Source organism: Cavia porcellus, unplaced genomic scaffold (assembly GCF_034190915.1).
Source record: "Cavia porcellus strain 051 isolate PalLab524CR breed Dunkin Hartley unplaced genomic scaffold, mCavPor4.1 scaffold_32, whole genome shotgun sequence".
In the NCBI taxonomy this organism is placed as follows: Eukaryota; Metazoa; Chordata; class Mammalia; order Rodentia; family Caviidae; genus Cavia; species Cavia porcellus.
Window position 1 is genome coordinate 22,267,351 of NW_026947515.1, and position 17,561 is coordinate 22,284,911.

The 17,561-nt window shown below is 47.3% G+C and overlaps 1 protein-coding gene across 8 annotated transcripts; it reads left to right on the forward strand.

The window, feature by feature from the left end:
• Positions 1-727: 727 nt before the first annotated feature.
• Slc25a19 (solute carrier family 25 member 19) lies at positions 728-17,529 on the forward strand. Of its 8 annotated transcripts, none has more exons than XM_063242486.1 (8): positions 728-888; positions 8,285-8,454; positions 8,642-8,797; positions 11,621-11,791; positions 13,657-13,840; positions 14,448-14,578; positions 15,616-15,746; positions 17,356-17,529. In XM_063242486.1, exons 2-8 carry the CDS (start codon positions 8,323-8,325, stop codon positions 17,387-17,389), a joined length of 939 nt encoding a protein of 312 aa, XP_063098556.1. In that variant the 5' UTR covers positions 728-888; positions 8,285-8,322; the 3' UTR covers positions 17,390-17,529. The 8 variants fall into 8 exon arrangements, 7 of the variants coding, with proteins under 7 accessions (XP_063098556.1, XP_023418572.1, XP_063098557.1 ...); XR_010045305.1 differs by having other exon boundaries at positions 729-888; positions 15,616-15,850; positions 17,356-17,508; XM_004999288.4 differs by lacking the exon at positions 17,356-17,529 and adding an exon at positions 1,155-1,369 and having other exon boundaries at positions 802-888; positions 15,616-16,280.
• Positions 17,530-17,561: the final 32 nt, after the last annotated feature.

Genomic DNA, 17,561 nt, shown 5'->3' on the forward strand with positions numbered 1-17,561 from the left:
TCTCCTGAGTGCTAGGATTACAGGTATGTGGCACCAAGCTCGGCTGATATATTATTTAATTAATGTATGTATGTATGTATGTATGTATGTATGTATGTATTTTTAGGCAGGGTTTCCTCTCTGCAGTTCTAGCTGGCCTTCAATTCACTTTGTAACACAGACTGGCCTGGGACTGGCAGCAATCTTCCTGCCTCAGCTTCCCCAGTGTTGGGATTACAGGTGTGCACCACCACGCCTGACTAATAATATTTTTATAACATCAATTTACATATAATAAACTTCAGGTGTAAAAACCTCCGCTATACATTCTACTCATAAGAGACTATTTCCTGGGGCTGGGGATTTAGCTCAGTGGCATAAACACTTGCCTTGCAAGCAGGTGGTTGTGAGTTCGATCCCTGGTACCGATAAAAAGAAAGAAAAAAGACTATTTCCTTCCTCTGTCCTCCAGAATTTTGGTATTCCCGCTATCTTTTCCAATTTTAGGTTATCAGGATTCTAGACTAAGAAGATCAAATTCAGCGCTCTTTAAACTTTCACACCCCGCAGGGTGACTTCTGAGCCATACATCACTGAACCCAGGGACCTTGAAAGCGGCGACCTTCCGGCCTTGCGACCCGCCGAGAGGTTACGTCTCCCAGGAAGCCTTGCGCACTGTGGGCGGGGTAGTACCAGAAGACTACATTACCCACTGAGCCTCTGCGGGAGGCAGAAGGCAGTAGCTATGCCCTATTAATATAACATTGGTCCAGTTTCTTCCGGGATGTCAGCGCTGATTGGTCCACGGGGTCGTCAGTTACTGCAAAGGGCAGTGGAGTTTTGCCGTTAGACTGCGTGAAGAGGGCGGGGAAGTGGAGTTTGGGCATCGACGACGAGCCAGAGGAGACGGTGAGTGACCTCTCTACACTCTCAGTCCTCTCGGGGACTTGCACCTTGCTCCCTGGGACGTACTGCGGGGAACGCACTCTCGCAGGGACTACGTGGGGGGCGGGGCTTGTACTCGGGCACAAACCTGAACAGCATCTTCAGGGATGCCTGAGGCAAAACTGCGCACACGCACCCGGCACCTGCACATGCAGGGTCCCCCGCGCACTGGACGTGGGAGGAACACCCCCCCCCCCAGGTACATGGTGCATCCACTTGGCCGTCTGCAGAGCTCCTCCGCCGAGCACGTGGGCACTCGCACTCACCGCGGGGCACCTGTGGCACCGACCTGGGGTCTTCCGCGGAAGATAAGCTGAAGCGGTGCTCTCAACGCGTGCACGGCATCGGGGAGTTTTAAAAAGCAGCGAGCAAGCGGGCCAACTCGCAGAGGCACCTCGCCCACCCTGCCTCTCTCACCCAGCCGTCCATCTCTGGGTTGTGTCACGTATGTAGTCAGGTTTCTTGTTTTTATTTTATCTGTCATATGATAGATACAAGATGCTTTCGAACTGGCAGGAAAAGTGTGTGTATGTATAGATATATAGGTGTACAATGGTGTATATATAATGTGTAATATATAAAAAAGTGTATTTAAATGGTATATAAAGAATTCTTTTTTTCTGGAAAAAGGTCTTTCATATGTCTGTGACTTTCTACCTTTTGTACAACACTTACCACATATTTTATCTTGCATAATCCATTTAGCGATCTGTGCCAAGCAATTGCCATTCCTAATGTCCAGAAGAGAAAACCAAGCTCATGTTAAAGTAAACCTGCCCAAGGTGCATCTAGAGGCAGAACTGGAATGCAGGCTCCTTGATCAGAGGTCTAAGGTTATTTCACCATGGAGATCTGCTTATTTATAAAAATTTCACACAACCCAGCCTTCCCAGCACCCTTTACCCGGTGTGGGAATTGTGCAGGCGGGCCTTCCAGAGGGAAGAGCCTGGTATCCTCCATGCCATACCACCTCTTGAAACAGCCATACCACCTGGCACTTGGGCTTGCTCCCCTTTCCCTTCCAGACCACAGGGCACTGACACTGCTCAGAGGGACTTGAGCATTTTCTGGGGAACCAAGGGAGGTTTTACCTTCTATTTGCCATGCCGAATTTAGACTCCTCTAAGGGGAACCTCAATCATGAAACAAGGGAGTGGGGGGTGTTGTTCTATAGGCAGGGACCACCTTCTGCCAACAAGCACCTGGTGAATCCTAAAATCCCTTTTAAAACCATCTCATATTTAGCCAGGTATGATGACCCCTACTTGTAATCAAAAAACAAATCAGGCTAGGTATGTAGCAGTGGAAAAGCGTAATATTCAAGGCCCAGTGCTGCAGTTAATCAGTCACCTACCTGACCAGTTCTGTATTTAGTTTCAATTGCATTTATTGATACTGGATTATTTAGGATTTTTAGGTCTTCTTCTTTTTTTTGGTGTCACGGATTGATCTCATGACTGCACACTTACAAGGCAGGTGCTTATGCCGTTGAGCTAAATCCCTGGCTTAGAGCTTCTTTTTTTTTTTTTAAATTTTATTTAAGGAGAAAAGAAAAAAAAAAGCAGAGAAAGGGTACAAGTTATACAGATTTACAGAAAAAAAATAAACAGTAGGAAATCACTAGTTAATGGATTGCATATTGTCATCTTAGAAATAATTGTTCAAGTCACAAAATTAAAGCTTGTAAAGTGGACATTCCAACAATGATACTGCAAACAGATCTGTTCAATGATCCAATAAAACTCTGTGATATCATTTCCTATCTTATACACTTAAATATACATGCAGTTATATAGTTTAGAGCACTTTCTTTTCCTCTCTTTTGTACAATGACTGTTACACATTTTGGGTTTCATTGCTCTCACGGTTCTTATTACTTTTTTGGAAGAGAGTAGAGCCAAATGTGACATAACAGAACAGAATCTGTCAAGTCAAAAGGGTGGACATAATAGATAATGTAAAAACATAATACAAGGTGATCAACAATGGTTACCATAATGCCTCCCACTATCTCTAATAGAATTGCCTATATCATTAGTTATAATACGATTGAACAAAACAGTAAAGAATAAAACCGACAAAACCAAAGCATTGGAGACATTGTAGGTCTTCAAAAGTAGATAAAAGTCAATGAGAATGGGCGTCATAATGAATCTCATTATCTTCACAGCTGATGCCTAAACTTTCGAACCTGATACTATCCAGCAAAACAGAATAGGGGAACATCAGTCAAAAACAAGATGGTGAGAGTAATACAGGGCTTTAAATTGAGATAATGGAAAGTCAAAGTGGGTTACTATAATATATCCTGCTATTTTTTTCCCTTTAATTAAACGGATAAAAATAAAAAAGTAAATAATGGAGATTGAGATAAAAGAGGGCATAACAGTGAAACAGTGCAGATCAAAACATAACCATTTAAGCAGAATAGTGTTTCACCACCAGATAATCCCGACCCAAAAGTAGTTACCATATTGACTCTTTCCTTGAAATCCTTGAGTACAACTTCGTATACTGTAGCATTAAGTATATCAAAACAATGTAAAACCATTTAAGAGACTGACAGCATTACAGAGTATTTAGAATCGACTAACAGAAAATGAACAATGGTTTCTGTATAATCTCCTTGTCTTTAAAAGGTTTTTGCTTATACTATCGTACATAATAAAATCCAATAGGATACAACCTATTTAGACCATTGGAGACAGAAGAACAAAAGCTAGATGAGACTTCAAAACAAGATAATACTAAATCAGTTTCACCTATTAAGATGTCATTTTCTCCAAATTAGTTGTTCCTATCATCCAATCTTCTCTGCCTCGTTTCTGTTGAGCTCTTTTTCTGTCAGTGGCTATCAGTTTGTCTTCTTCATTTTGTTCTCTGCTCCATTCATTGTGGCCTCCCCGCCACTATTTCTGGATTCTTTGTATTTTTCTTTTTTTAGAATATCCTGCAAAACTCTCTGTAGAGTTGAATTGGTGGTTGCAAATTCCCCCAGGTCCTCTTTATCCTGGAAGCACCTTGTTTTTCCATCAATTTCCAGGGACAGTTGTGCAGGATATCTCAATCTTGGCTGGAGATTATTATCTTTCAAAGCTTGAATTATTTCCCCCCATGCTCTTCGTGATTTGATGGTTTGTGCAGAGAAATCTGCTGTAATTCTGATGGGTGTTCCCTTGTAAGTGGTCTGTTTCTTGTCTCTGACAGCTTTCAATATTCTGTTCTTGTATTGAATTTCTGGAATTTTTATTATTATATGCCTGGGTGTTGCTCTGTTTGGGTTGTAGGTGGCTGGGGTCCTGTATGCCTCATACATCTGAGTGTCTTTACCTTTTGCTAAATTAGGAAAATTCTCCTGGATTATTTCTGTGAGTAGCTTTTGTAGTTCACTTGTTTGTGTCCCTACTTCTTCTTTTATGTTCTTAATCCTTAAGTTATGGATCCTCTTATCATCTTCTTGTCTTTGTATTATTGCTGTTTGTTTCTTTGTTATTTTTAAGAAGTTTTTCATTTCATTCTCCCATATTACAAGTCTGCCCTCCAGTTCAGATAGTCTGTCCTTAGTTTCTTTCAAGCTGTTATGCCAGTTTTCGATAGAGTTTTTAGTTTCCTGGTAGTCCCTTTGAACCTGCTTCACGTATTCTATGCTTTCTCTATTTTCTCCATCAAACAATTCTCCCCTCTTTTTCTGTTCTTCCATTCCACCATCCATTTTTTCTTGTGTGGTGCTTAGCATTTCTCTAACTATTCTGCTTACTTCTAGCTTCAGGTCATTGATAACTTCATTCCTGAATTGGTCTATGAGGCTCTCTATATGGCGCTTTATGTCTATTGGTGCGGTGTCCGCTATTGCCTCAGAATTGGGGGCCGAGGAGCCTTTCTTGTTGCTGCCTTTTCCTATATTCTTTGTTCCTTATATATGCAAGCTTACATAGGAGGCTCAGCCTCTCTCCCTGTCAGCCACAGCCTGATCGAATTGCGCTGGCTAGGTGTTCCTGCCCACCGCAGCGCACCAGGGAGTTAGGCAGCCTACACGGGGCCCGCCCCTCCCGGCCTCCGTCAGGCTCTGGGATCTGGGTTGGGCCAGCCTACCGGGTCCGCCAGCAGTGTCATGCAGGCCAGGCTGCACTTTTCACCAATCCCGCCCGAGAGGGGGATGTGTGGCTGGAGTCGCCACCGCACCCTGCTCCCGCAGGACTGCCCCGGCCCAGAAAGTCCTCCGCTGGAGTCAAACTGTGGTAGAGTGTCAGTTCCTCTCACTCACCTCACAAGTCAGTCAGGTTTTCGACTCCGTTCGCAGACTCCCGTTCCCAGAGTTTCCGCACGTCTCTCTCCTTGCCGAGCCGCTGTAGAGGCAGCCAGCCGCCGCGTGGCGGGAAACCCAAATCGCGGCTTCCAATGGCGCGGGGTCCAGCCTCCACACTGAGGCTTTTCTGTTCCTGCTTTAGCACCAGGACTGCATTCCAAGTTGGTTTCTCTCAGCCCAGTTCATTCCTGAGTCAGCAGAGCATATCTCCACCGGCTTATGTCCCCTTACTCCGCACCCTTCCTGACTTCTGAACCAAGCCTTTCAGAGAGAGCCTCCGTAGCATCTGTTATCTGTCCGCCATGTTCTCCGGGAACGGCTTAGAGCTTCTTGATTCAGCTTTGGTAATTCATGTGTATCTAGGGATCTGTCCATTTCTTCTGTATTTTCCATTTTATTAGAATTCAAGTTTTCAAAGTAGGTATAGTTGATTTTCTGGATTTCTGTAGGGTCTATTGTGATTTTGCCCTTTTCATTCCTAATTGTGTAGATTTGAGTCTTTTCTGTGGCAAGACCCTGCCTCTTCAATTTATTGGGGATGAGAAATTGCTGCCTATTTGACCTAGCCCTGTGCCTTTAGCATTGGCCTGTAGTTTTTTGGTGACTCTTAAGCATTCTCAGCATGGGCATACATGAAAAAACAACTGATTAGAACAATTATGTCACATATTTACTATCAGCAGTAAATATAGTGTCAAACAGCCTGGAAAATGACAAATTGTGCTATTTATTTGCTACCTTTAACCATATGAATTAGATTTTATAGTTATATAACACAATCTAAAACGAAACAAAATTTTATATAGTAAATATGCCCTCAGTATTTTACCTTTAGGCAGTTTTACCCTTAGGGGAGAAAATTTAAAAGGGGTTGGGGGAAAAATAAAGAAATAGGAGAAGAGCCAGCCATGGTGGTATACACTTGTAATCCCAACCCTTGGGATTCTCTTCCCTCTGCTTTCCAGAATGCTAGGATTACAGGCATGTGACAAAGATTTTGTAATAGCGTGAAATCATTTTGCCAGGGGTGGTGGTGCACACCTGTAGTCCCAGCACTGCAGATGCTGAGAAGGAGGATCACTACAAGTTTGAGGCCAAACTGGGCTACATATTGAATCCAAGGCACCTTTACTACATAGCAAGTCCTTGTCTCAACAAAAACAAAAAAAAAAAAAAAAAAAAAAAAAAAAAGAAGAAAAAAACCCCTTGCATTCAAAAGACAGGATACAAGGCAAAGACTCAAAAAGGAGGGGCTGCCTTGCAAGTGTGTGGTCATGAATTTGATCCCTGGTACCGATAAAAAAAAGACAAAAACAAAACAAAAAATAGGAATTCATGACATAAAAAGTGTTAAAATAAATAAGTAAGTAAATAAATAAATAGTGCTAAGATGATAGGGTTATGCTGGGTACGCCAGTGGGTGGCTGTAATCTCAGCTACTTGGGAAGCTGATGCAGAAGGACCACAAATTTGAGGCCAGCCTGACACGACCCTATTATCAGTCAAAATAAAAGCAAGGGCTGGGTCCATAACCCAGTGGTAGAGTATTTGTCTTGCCTGCATTAAAGCGCTGGATTCAAATCTTAGTACCAAGAAAAAAAGCCAGGCTTGGTGGTACACACTTGTAATCCCAGCACTCTGGGAGGCTGAGACAGGAAAACTGCAAGTTGAACCCAACCTGGCCAATGCAGGTAGACAGTGTCTCACAATAAATTTTTTTTTTTTTTTTTTGTCTTTTTCCTTTTTATCGGTACCGGGGATTGAACTCACAACTGCCTGCTTGCAAGGCAGGCGCTTGTGCCGCTGAGCTAAATCCCCGGCCTGCAGTAAAATTTTAAAAGGGCTAGAGATGTGGCTCAATGCAAAGGCCCTGGGGAACCACAAAATAAAATAAAGATGGTAAGGTTTTAATTCTGTCTTCTAAACTTCCTGTAAAGTTACCACTATTTCTATAATCTGAAACTGTTTTGTTTGGGGGGATTTTTTTGGTCTTTTTGAGACAAGTCTCATTATGCAGTTCAGGCTGGCCTTGAGTTTACTTTGTAGCCCAGGCTGGTCTCGAATTTGCAACAATCCTCCTGCCTCAGCCTCCCAAGTGCTGGGATTACAGGTGTGCACCATCACATACGGCTATCTGGTTTCTAACCATTTATTCATTAACAATTTTCCAAACCTTTGCTGTGAAAACTTAGTGATCTCTGGAGCCATAGATAGGTGCCTGAGACTCTCTCTGCCTGTTTGGAGCCCCTTTCCCAAGGGCAGAGGGGACAGAGAATACACATTAGTGCTGGGAATCCTAGGGGAAATATGCACATGTCCAGGTGGGGGCGCTCTGGAGCCGAGCTCCCGTGAATGAGAGGCGTTGGCCTTGGAAGAGCGGGTGGAACTGGGCAGAGGCAAGGGTGGTAGCTAGGAATGTGCACAGTGTTTCCCAGGCACTAGCCAGAAGCACCAAGGCTGCACCAGTTAGGCCAGGGGAGATGGGGTAGGGCAGAGTGAGGCTGATGCTGTCTGCAGGGAGCGGCCCAACGGGGACTTGATTGCGTCATTTCATAGTCTAACTCGCCCCCACTGTGCGAGGGTGGACCTGAGGCCGTGCAAAAACCATGGAAGGCAAAGGCAGAGGTGCGCAGGTCACTGGGCTCTTCCTTTGTATAGTGGGGGCTTGTTAGAGAATCCCAGGTCCTGCCCTCTCGCCCCCAGTGTCTGACAGACCCCTCACAGTTCACTTAATTGGGCTTAAACTTCCCACTAAGCCAGGGCTTGCCATAAAGTTACCAGAGGCCTCTGGAAATCCAGTTAGCGCTGAGGGTGAATGATTTCCCAGGAAGCCCGTTCATTCAGTCCCCTGATACTGAGCACTCACTAGGAAGAGCTCTTCTCCAGCACTGGGCATGCCAGTTGAGCAAGGCAAAATCCGCATTCCAACCAAAACAACCAGGGTGCTGGCCTGTTGTACAGACTGGGCAGCAGAGACAGCTGCCCGGAGGGGGTAATGTTCTGGCAGAGACCCTGTAAACCGGCTCTGTGGTCACTCCATTCTCTTGCATTTAGCTGGATATTGATGGACGTTGGATGGGCCAGAGGCGGGGATGGTCGGCTATGACCCAAAAGCAGATGATAGGAGTAACTCCAAGTTCGAGGTGGCGATGGCAGGCTCTATGTCTGGACTTGTTACTCGCCTGCTGATCAGTCCCTTGGATGTCATCAAGATCCGTTTCCAGGTACCCTGTTCCCCTTTTTCTCTGTAACAGACTGGATGACAAGTTCAGTCCTTCTCGTAAAGGCTGATCCTAAAACTTGGAATTTTGTCAAAGTGCAGTACTTCATCTACATTACCTTTTCTGAAATTTTCCCTTCTCACCCCACCCCATCTGCCACTCTCCTGACCTTTTTGATTTTGGTCCCCAGCTCCAGATTGAGCGCCTGTCTCACAGTGACCCAAAAGCTAAGTACCATGGGATCCTTCAGGCTGCCAAGCAGATTTTGCAGGAGGAGGGCCCAACAGCGTTCTGGAAAGGACACATTCCAGCCCAGCTTCTCTCCATAGGCTATGGAGCTGTCCAAGTAGGTGGCAGGGGTCCTGGCAGCTGCCTGGGTCCTGTTGCTCAATGGAGAAGCAGGGGGAGGGTAACACAGCAGGAATACTGTGAGGGGTGGCAGAGAAAGCACCCCATGCTTCCCATTTGGCTTAGCAGGGAGAACAGCAGTACCTGAATCTCTCCTTCTTCTTGTTCCCGTCTTGTATCCTAATTACTTCAGGGTTGCACCTAGGAGGCTGGTTTCACACTGCCTCCCCCTGAGGGTTGGCAAAGAGCAGTACCAGTGCTTTTCAGTTTGTTTTAACACAAGGGCACAAATGCCCTTTTATTTTTCATTAGTTTAACTCCTTGAGGGGCTCAGCATCACATAGATTCGGTGTCCAGTGGCCTTAGCGGGCAGACTGCTTCAGATCTGGCACAAACCACACCAGTGTTCCCATGGATCTGGTTTTGCTTGGTTTGCCCTCTGGAGTTACTGTATTGTTTTTTCTTTGTACACATAAGCATTTTTCTCCCCAAGTAGAGTTCCGTTTCATCACAGCCATAAACACCTTCAAGTTTTGTTTTTTTTTTTTTTACCGGTACCAGTGATCGAACTCACAACCACGCGCTTGCAAGGCAGGTGCTTATGCTGCTGAGCTAAATCCCCAGCCCTAACACCTTCAGTTTTAAGAAGAGCTGGCTGTTCCCTTTGGTTCTAGATACTTTACGTGTACCCAGCACAGATGACCTTACACTTTAGTCTTCCAGACATACGTGCCCTTTAGAAGTTCTATTCCCAGCAGGCCTCTGCAGGCTCCAAGATGAAGGAAAGACACATTTCAGTTTTGTTTTGTTGGTACTGGGGATCAAACTCATGACCTCATGCTTGACAGGCAAGAGCTTGTGCCACTGAGCTACATCCCCACTCCACCTTTCAGTTTTTGAAGTAGCACCGTCAGTGCGCTTCATTTGGGCTTCATGACAGCACTGAGGAGGTACAGCAGGCAGGAGTCGCAGGGAGGTTGTGGAAACCGATGCGACCGCTTGGCCCTGGCTGTGGGCTGCGTGCACAGCGTGCAGTGGCCTGATGGTGATGCTGATCGTGGCTGCTTTTTGCACTGCAGGCCTAGCCTCCACACTAAGCTCTTTCTGTGCACTGTCTCGCAGTGGTTCTGTGAACTTGTTCCTCTTGTCAGTCTGATTTTTCAGATAAGACTGAGGCACAGAAAGCTTATGTTCTCAGCATTCAGGAGGCTGAGGCAGGAGGATCACTGCAAGTTTGAGGCCAGCCTGCACTACATAGCAAGACCCTGTCTCCCCCCAAAAAAGCTTTTTGTCATCAACCCAACCAAAGGACTAGTGAGAATGAGGCGGGGGAGCTCAGTGGGAGGCCATGAGCTCGGCATGTGCAAGACTCTGGGTTTGAGCCCCGGTACCCGCCAAACTAAAAGCAAGTGGCAGAGGGAGAAGCACACGCCTGGGCCACACAGCTGGCCCCAGAGCGATCACTGGTGCCCCTCCTGCAGCAGTGCCAGCATAACATGCCCTACTGTTTCAGGCCTTCATCTGGCATTTGGCAGACACTAGAGTGGTGAATAAATGCTGAGGTGCCTAGCGGGGGAGGACCCGAGTATGAGGGCTTATGCCCAGAACCACATTCTCCACAGTGTCCTTCAGGGGAGAGCAAGTCTCACACAGACCACCCCAGCTGGGCCGAAGCTCCCTGCCACCGATTAGGCAGTGGTCTTCTTCCCCTTGTACTCACAAAATCCAGTAAACCAGTAGTTTTCTCCATAAATTTTTCTCCATATGCTTCGGCATGTTTGTGCATGGATTTATTTATTTTTTTGCAGTACCAGAGCCTTTTACATGTTAGGTGAGTCCTCCACCACTGAGTTGCCCAGGGAGACCTCCCCTGCCCTGCTCTGTCCATCTGTGGCTTTTTGAGACAGGAGCTCACTGTGTAGCCAAGGCCTTGGACTACAGTTGGATTATCCTCCTCCTCCGTGTACAGTGGTGCCTTGGTTCACGAACTTAGTTTGTTACACTTTAGGGGAAGAAGGCTACATTTGTTTCTGTATGAGGAAGGTGGCTGTGGTTGTGTTTGTCACTGATGTAGCATTTGTGAATGGGCACAAGATTTTGTCACTTTTGTTGAGAACTAAATTGGGGACAGAAGCATTCGTGAACCAAGACGGTACTGTACTTTCAAGTTTTTTTCTTCAGTACTGGGAACTGAACCTGGAATCTCTGGTTTTTGTACTGATTATGAAAGCTCGCTTTCTTTCTTTTTCTTCTTCCTTCCTTTCCTTTCTTTCTTTCGTTCATTTGTCTCATTGAATTTGTGGTCCTTCTGCCTCAGCCTGCCAGAGTTCTGAAGTTACAGATGTGTGCCACCATGCCCCCTCCTTGTTTTTGTTTGTTTTGCTCTTTGTGTATTGTGGTGCTGGGGATGTGACTCCAGGTCTCAATCATGCTAGACAAGTGCCTTACCACCGAGCTACCCAGCCCCGCCATATACTTTTTTTGAGGGGGTACCAGGGATCGAATTCACGACTGCATACTTGCAAGGCCGAGCTAAATCCCCAGCCCTACTTTTCTTTTATTTTTTTAATCTCTTAAGTAAGACTATTCAAGTAGAATATAAAAGGGCATCTGAATTATTTTGTTTCTTTTTTCTTTTCTTTCTGTTGAAGGTGAGCGATCTGAGTTTACACAGAAGTACCGGCTCTTGTGTTTGTCCCTGTCCTTAGTGTCTCTTTAGCTTTGCCTACTCCCAAGCCTGGCCTCCCTGTGTGGCAGGTAGTATATGGGTTTCTGCCATCATCCCTCAGGCCATCAGTGACTTCTCCATTTGCTCCTGCAGTTTTTGTCATTTGAACTGCTGACCGAGCTGGTCCACAGAGCCAACATGTATGAGACCCACGAATTCTCAGCGCATTTTGTGTGTGGCGGTCTGTCTGCCTGTACAGCCACCCTCGCGGTACACCCCGTAGATGTTCTGCGCACTCGATTTGCAGCTCAGGGTGAGCCCAGGGTGAGTGGTCAGGGCCAGACGAGAGAGGGAGACCACAGCAAGAAGGTGTGTAGGGGGTGGGGTTCCGGTTGATGGGGGGAGCAAAGCTTGGGGAGCCCTGGGTTGTGAAGGTAGCAGCCAGGTGGTCAAACCCATAACTATGGCCGGCTGGGTGCAGGGCCAGGCATCCAGGAAAGCAAGACTCCGGGGTTCTGGCTGTGTCACTGTGGGCATGCCCTTAGATTCCACAGGAAATAAGTAGAAAGAAATGGGAAGCTGAATCAGATTCAAGGAAGGACTTCCTGAGTGCTCCCGAGGTGTACTACACGTGCACATGTGTGGTGTGTGTGTTTTCTCAACCAAGAAAAGAGGATTTCCTCACTGTCTCACTTTTGCTTTTGTTGAAGGAAAGACAGTTGACTAGGAAGTTTCAACTGGGATAAATGTAACAATCAGTTTTTGCAGTTCTTTACATTTCTCAGGGTGGAGTTCCTGGATGGAGAGTTTTTTGAGACACCTTGATGCCGTTTTGGTTGGGAAGGGCAAAGTTCCCTGGGAACAGTCTGAGAGATAGGGCTGGATCATAAGGGAAATGGAGGCCGAGGGTGGTGACACACACCCGTGATCCCAGCTGGCTGAAGCTATGCTGTTTATCTGACTTTCCGAGAAATCAGGATTAGATAAGAGCAAAACTCAGATTAGCCAGTTTCAGCACCATAATGAAGTTCCTCCTGCCTTAATCTTTTCACAGAAAAGTTAACCTAACCAGTTTTGTTCTGCCTGCCTTCTTCTACAAAGAAATTAATTTTGAAATGACCCGTCTGCTCTTCATTTCTTCTTTAGCAACAGAAAAACAAAGTGGGAGCCCTGGGCAGAATCTTTGCTCTTTCTTGTTGGTGGCTTCCTGAGTTCCCGGTACACTTAATTCACAAACTGCGGCATCTCTGTACTTCACAGAGGTCCCAGGGGAAAGTCCTTCAGCACGGCTGCCAGCAGCCTCAGATGCACACAGCATTCTTGAGCCTGCAGTCAGCCTGGTGTCTCATCATACCCCAGCTGGGCCAAGTCACAGCCTCTTAGAACATTTCAAATCAGGCATAAAGCTGATCTATATGATACTGGTTGTAGCATAACCTATAATCCCAGGTACTTGGGAGGCTGAGGCAGAAAGATTGCAAATTTAAAGCCAGCCTGCTCAGTGTAGTCAAACCCTGTCTCAAACAACAAAAAACTGAAAGGGCTAGAAATTATCTCATTGTCAGGCTCTGGGTTCAATTCCCCAGTACTCCCTCTCCCCCAATCAAATGTTTGTTTGTTGATTGAGACAGTCTCACTATGTAGTTTTGGCTGACCTATGCAACCTCTACTGGTCTCAAACTCATGGTGACCCTCCTGCCTCAGCTTCCCAAATGCTGGGATTACAGGGATATACCACCATGCCCGGCATCATACTATACCTTTTGCTGTTCTGAAGATGCTCTAGTGACTATTATTTTTAATATTGGGGATTGAATCAAAGGCCCTTCACACTGAACTCAGTGTTTTTATTATTTTGAGACTGGTTCACTGAGCCACTAAATTCCCCAGGCTAGGCTCAGACGTGCTGAGATTACAGCCCTGCACTACCATAGCCACCTGTGCTGACTCTTTGGAAATGTGTTTTTGTGCACATGCATAATTTAATAACTACATAAGTGTCTAGGATGGAGAGCAGCCAAAAAGCCTCATCCTTTTGTCTGTCTGCTATTTTCCTGGCCTGTCCTCTTGGGAGGAGAAGTTACACTCATATTAGCTGTGTTTTTAGATGAGGGGAAGAGGAATGTAGGCCAATCTTGGACTAAAAACACCTTGCTGAGCTCATGCAAGGTACACATGTGCATGTCCAGGTCTATAAGACCCTGCAGGATGCCGTGGTGACCATGTACAGGACTGAAGGACCCTTGGTCTTCTACAAAGGCTTGGCCCCTACCTTGATCGCCATCTTCCCCTATGCTGGGCTACAGTTCTCCTGTTACAAGTCCTTGAAGCGCGCCTATGACTGGGCCATCCCGGCTGATGGGAAGCAAACTGGTGAGCTGCTCCACGAGCCCAAGCTGATCATCTCAGCCTACAGGCGCATCTCTCCGTGAACCTGGAAATCATTTTCTGTCAGCAGCTCAGGTGCCACTGTTCTCTGTACCTGGCCCTGTAGCATAGTCAGCCAAATGGGCAAACCCAGTAGCTTAGAGATGAATTTGTTCCTCCCAACTCTTTCCACCTCTGTCATTAGCATCACTGCAATTTACTTCCAGTGATAGGCCCAGGGGTTTTTTTTGTTGTTGGGTTTTTTTTGGGGGGGTCAGAAACACAACTTTATAACCTGCCTGTTGTTTTTGGTTTTGGTTTTTTGGTTCGCTGTTGCTTGGCAGGGAGGGACATGTTTCCTCTCCAGCATGTGACTTCTGGCTGAACCTGCAGACCCTTGTGGTCTCCATCTGTGGTCCTGTTGCATGGAGACTCATGCCTTGCTGCTCTGACCCCTCCAGTCTACAGTCAGTTATCACTCATGGTGCCAGAGATCCAAGGATGCATATGGGTTTTGGGTTTGTGGTGGAGGATTAGACCTAATGACTTCTGAGTCATCTGTCATTAACTGAATTCTCCTACCCTTCCCCCTAATTTTGCTTCTCTGGTTCAGGAAACCTGAAAAACCTGCTTTGTGGCTCTGGAGCTGGAATCATCAGCAAGACCCTTACTTACCCCCTGGACCTCATTAAGAAACGGCTTCAGGTTGGCGGATTTGAGCACGCCAGGGCTGGCTTCGGCCAGGTGAGCCACTGCACACAGACAGCACTCACTAGGCACATGAAGGGGCCCACCTCCAGCTCCCACCGGCTCCTGCTTGCCCAGCTTGTCCTCTCCAGTTTTGTTTCCTTGCATAAACTCAGATGTACATTTTAACAAGTGTGGGGTTGCATGGAATGCAAGTCTTTGTAACCTCCTCTTTCCATTTACCGACTCGCGCTGCAGTGTGAATTTGGACAGGGACAGCATCCAGGATGGAGAAGGGACGCCTTGCTTTCCACCCCCCAGCACTTTTTTTGAGACAGGGTCTCACTGTTTGGCCCAGGCTGGTCTTGAATTCAGTATGTAGCCCAGGCTGGCCTTGAACTCATGGTGATCTTCCCGTGTCAGCCTCCAGAATATTTACAGGCGTGCACCACCACACCCAGCAAAAAGAGGCCCTGTTCTTTACGAAGACTGTGTGCTAGTTTGGCCAGCAGTTAGGGCAAGCAGAGGCAGCTCAGGGAAGCACCAGTGAGAGCCAAGGTCAAGGAGAGAGGGTGAGGCCAGATGGTGGAATGCTTCAAACAGCAGGCTGGAGAACTTGGCCTTTATTTTGTGGTGTCACGATCAGGGGTTACTGGAGCTTTCAGAGGGGAGCAAGGCACTGGGGGCACATGGGTCTGACAGTAGTTTGTGATGTGGCGAGGCAGGGAGACCAGGCTGAAGGGCCAGCACTGGTACAAGGAGCTAGCAAGGGCAAGCTTCAGACCTGCCTGAGAGGACCAGGTGGAATGGGATAAATAACCCAAAGCAGCTCTGGAGAGAGGGGTCCGGTGTTGTCCCTGGGTCCTTCAGAACCACAGCCATTCTAAGCCTCTTCAGCAGGAAGGCGCTCTGTCCAGCTGCTGACTTCCTGGTGCTTCATCTGTTAAGTCTGACTTAGCTCTGTTGTAATAGACAGAATGAGGCCATTTTGTGTTCCTTCCTTCACCTGGCAACTATTTCCTAGGAGCTATGATATACCAGGTACATCCCTGTGTTCACCAACTTTCTCTTCAACTTGACCTTCTTTTCTCCAGGTGCGGAGTTATAGGGGCCTCCTGGATTGCACCAAGCAGGTGCTGCAAGAAGAAGGCATCCAAGGCTTCTTCAAGGGTCTGTCCCCAAGCCTGCTAAAGGCTGCCCTCTCCACAGGTTTTGTGTTTTTCTGGTATGAGCTCTTCTGTAACCTTTTCCACTGCATGAAGAAGGCGGACAGCTAGCTTTGAGAGTGAGAAGGCCCAAAACTTTACTGGAGGCCACCTCCCAAAAGAAGTAAGACTTGACCTTGAATCTCATGTTGCACTGAGAAGCCACCTGGCGTGAGCACCAGGGGAGGTATTCTGAGCATCAGTATCACTGGGAACAGGGTGGCAGCCTTGACCTGTCAGTTGGGACACCACCCAAGGGCAAGGACTTTCTCCATGAAAGAACACGGTACCCAGGACTGAGACTGTGTGACCAACACCAGTGAGAAGCAGCTTGCAGTCATTTCTGCTGTCCAGCCCAAACCCAGAAGCATCAGGTGCCATCCTCCCCTTCACAGCCAGTAGGCTAGGAGAACTCCCAAAGTTAGGAAGAGGCCAAGGCTCCAGTGCAAAAGGCTGGGCTTGGGCTCTTTGCAGGAGTCTGGTCCTCACGCTTGGGCTTTTTCCCATCAACTTATTCAATAGACATTAAAGCAAAAAGCACATTCCTTATCTTACTCTTCCATCTTCGTTTTGATTTTTTTGAGGCAAGGTCTTGCTATTCTTGAATTTGAGCCTATCCCCCTGCTTTAGCCTCCTGAGAGAGATTACAGGCATGAGCCACCAAGCCTGGCCTCTTCTACTTTCCTGTACCATCCACATCTTTATTCAAAGAGGATGGGGAAAGGGACCCTCCTTCCTCAAATTCTACTTGGCTCAGCAGTCGCAGCCCCATTCCTAGGTCTGGAGGGAGGGTACCAGCTGAGTACGTGGCTTCTGAGCTGTCCTGAACCCGAGCTCTGCGTCTAAAGGCTGGCGCACCAGCTGGGCCTCCTGGGATAGAGCCTATTGGGGTTTGCAGCTGCTAAGCAGCAGGAGGTGGTCAAGGTGCAGCCCTTCCCCTTGCATGGCTCCCCTTTCACTGGGTGCTGGGTGAGCCCTGCAAGAGTGAAGAGCTCAGCGCTTGCCAGCTGGTATCCATACCCACTCAGGGTGTCTGCCAGGCTGAGCTCAGCACTGTGTTCTCTGTAACCCCGGAAGGGCTGTGGCCCTGAAGCAGTGTAATGACAGGGATGGGAGAAAGAAGGGGCTGAGCAGACAGCCTGGCAGGGGCACAGTTGGCACCCAGGGGGTTATCAGTGCCCAGGGACCCACATATGTATGTCAGATGCAGAGGAGAAACCTGGGTTACAGGGGTATGAAAGAAGGAAATACAGAACCCGACAGCCACCCTTCCTGCCCTGTGTGCGGCTGGGGGCTTGGCTGCGAGTGGGCAGCCCTTTCCTAGAGCTCGGGCTTCAGCCCCTGCACTGAGGGAAGCAGTATTGCCCAGTGAGTTCTGAGCCCCTTCTCACTTTCCTGAAGGCCCAGGTTGCAGGTTGGTATAGGAAGCCTTAAGGTCCACCTTTGGCATAAGAAGCCTGCGGAGCTGCCTGATTTTTGTTGCTTTTGTTGTTGCAGTGCTGGGTACTGAACCCCTCAGAACCTGCGCTGCAAAGGCTCTGGCCACTGAGCTACATTTCCAATCCACGACTGAATGTATTTTTTATGAAATTCCACTGAAGTGTAATTTATACTCCTCTCTTGCCACAGGTGGATTGTCCAGAAATGGACAACTGAAATGTGACCGTTTTGACAGCCCTTTAACAGAAGGAGAGAACTTTGGCAAGATGAATCCACCATCAGGACTTGTCCCGTCTGAGCTGGGGGTGGAAGGGGAGGGTGCAGAAGCAAAGCTCGCCCAACATCACTACTCTAAACCCCCCAAAGAGCGAGGGGCACCCGTTGTGAACTACTAT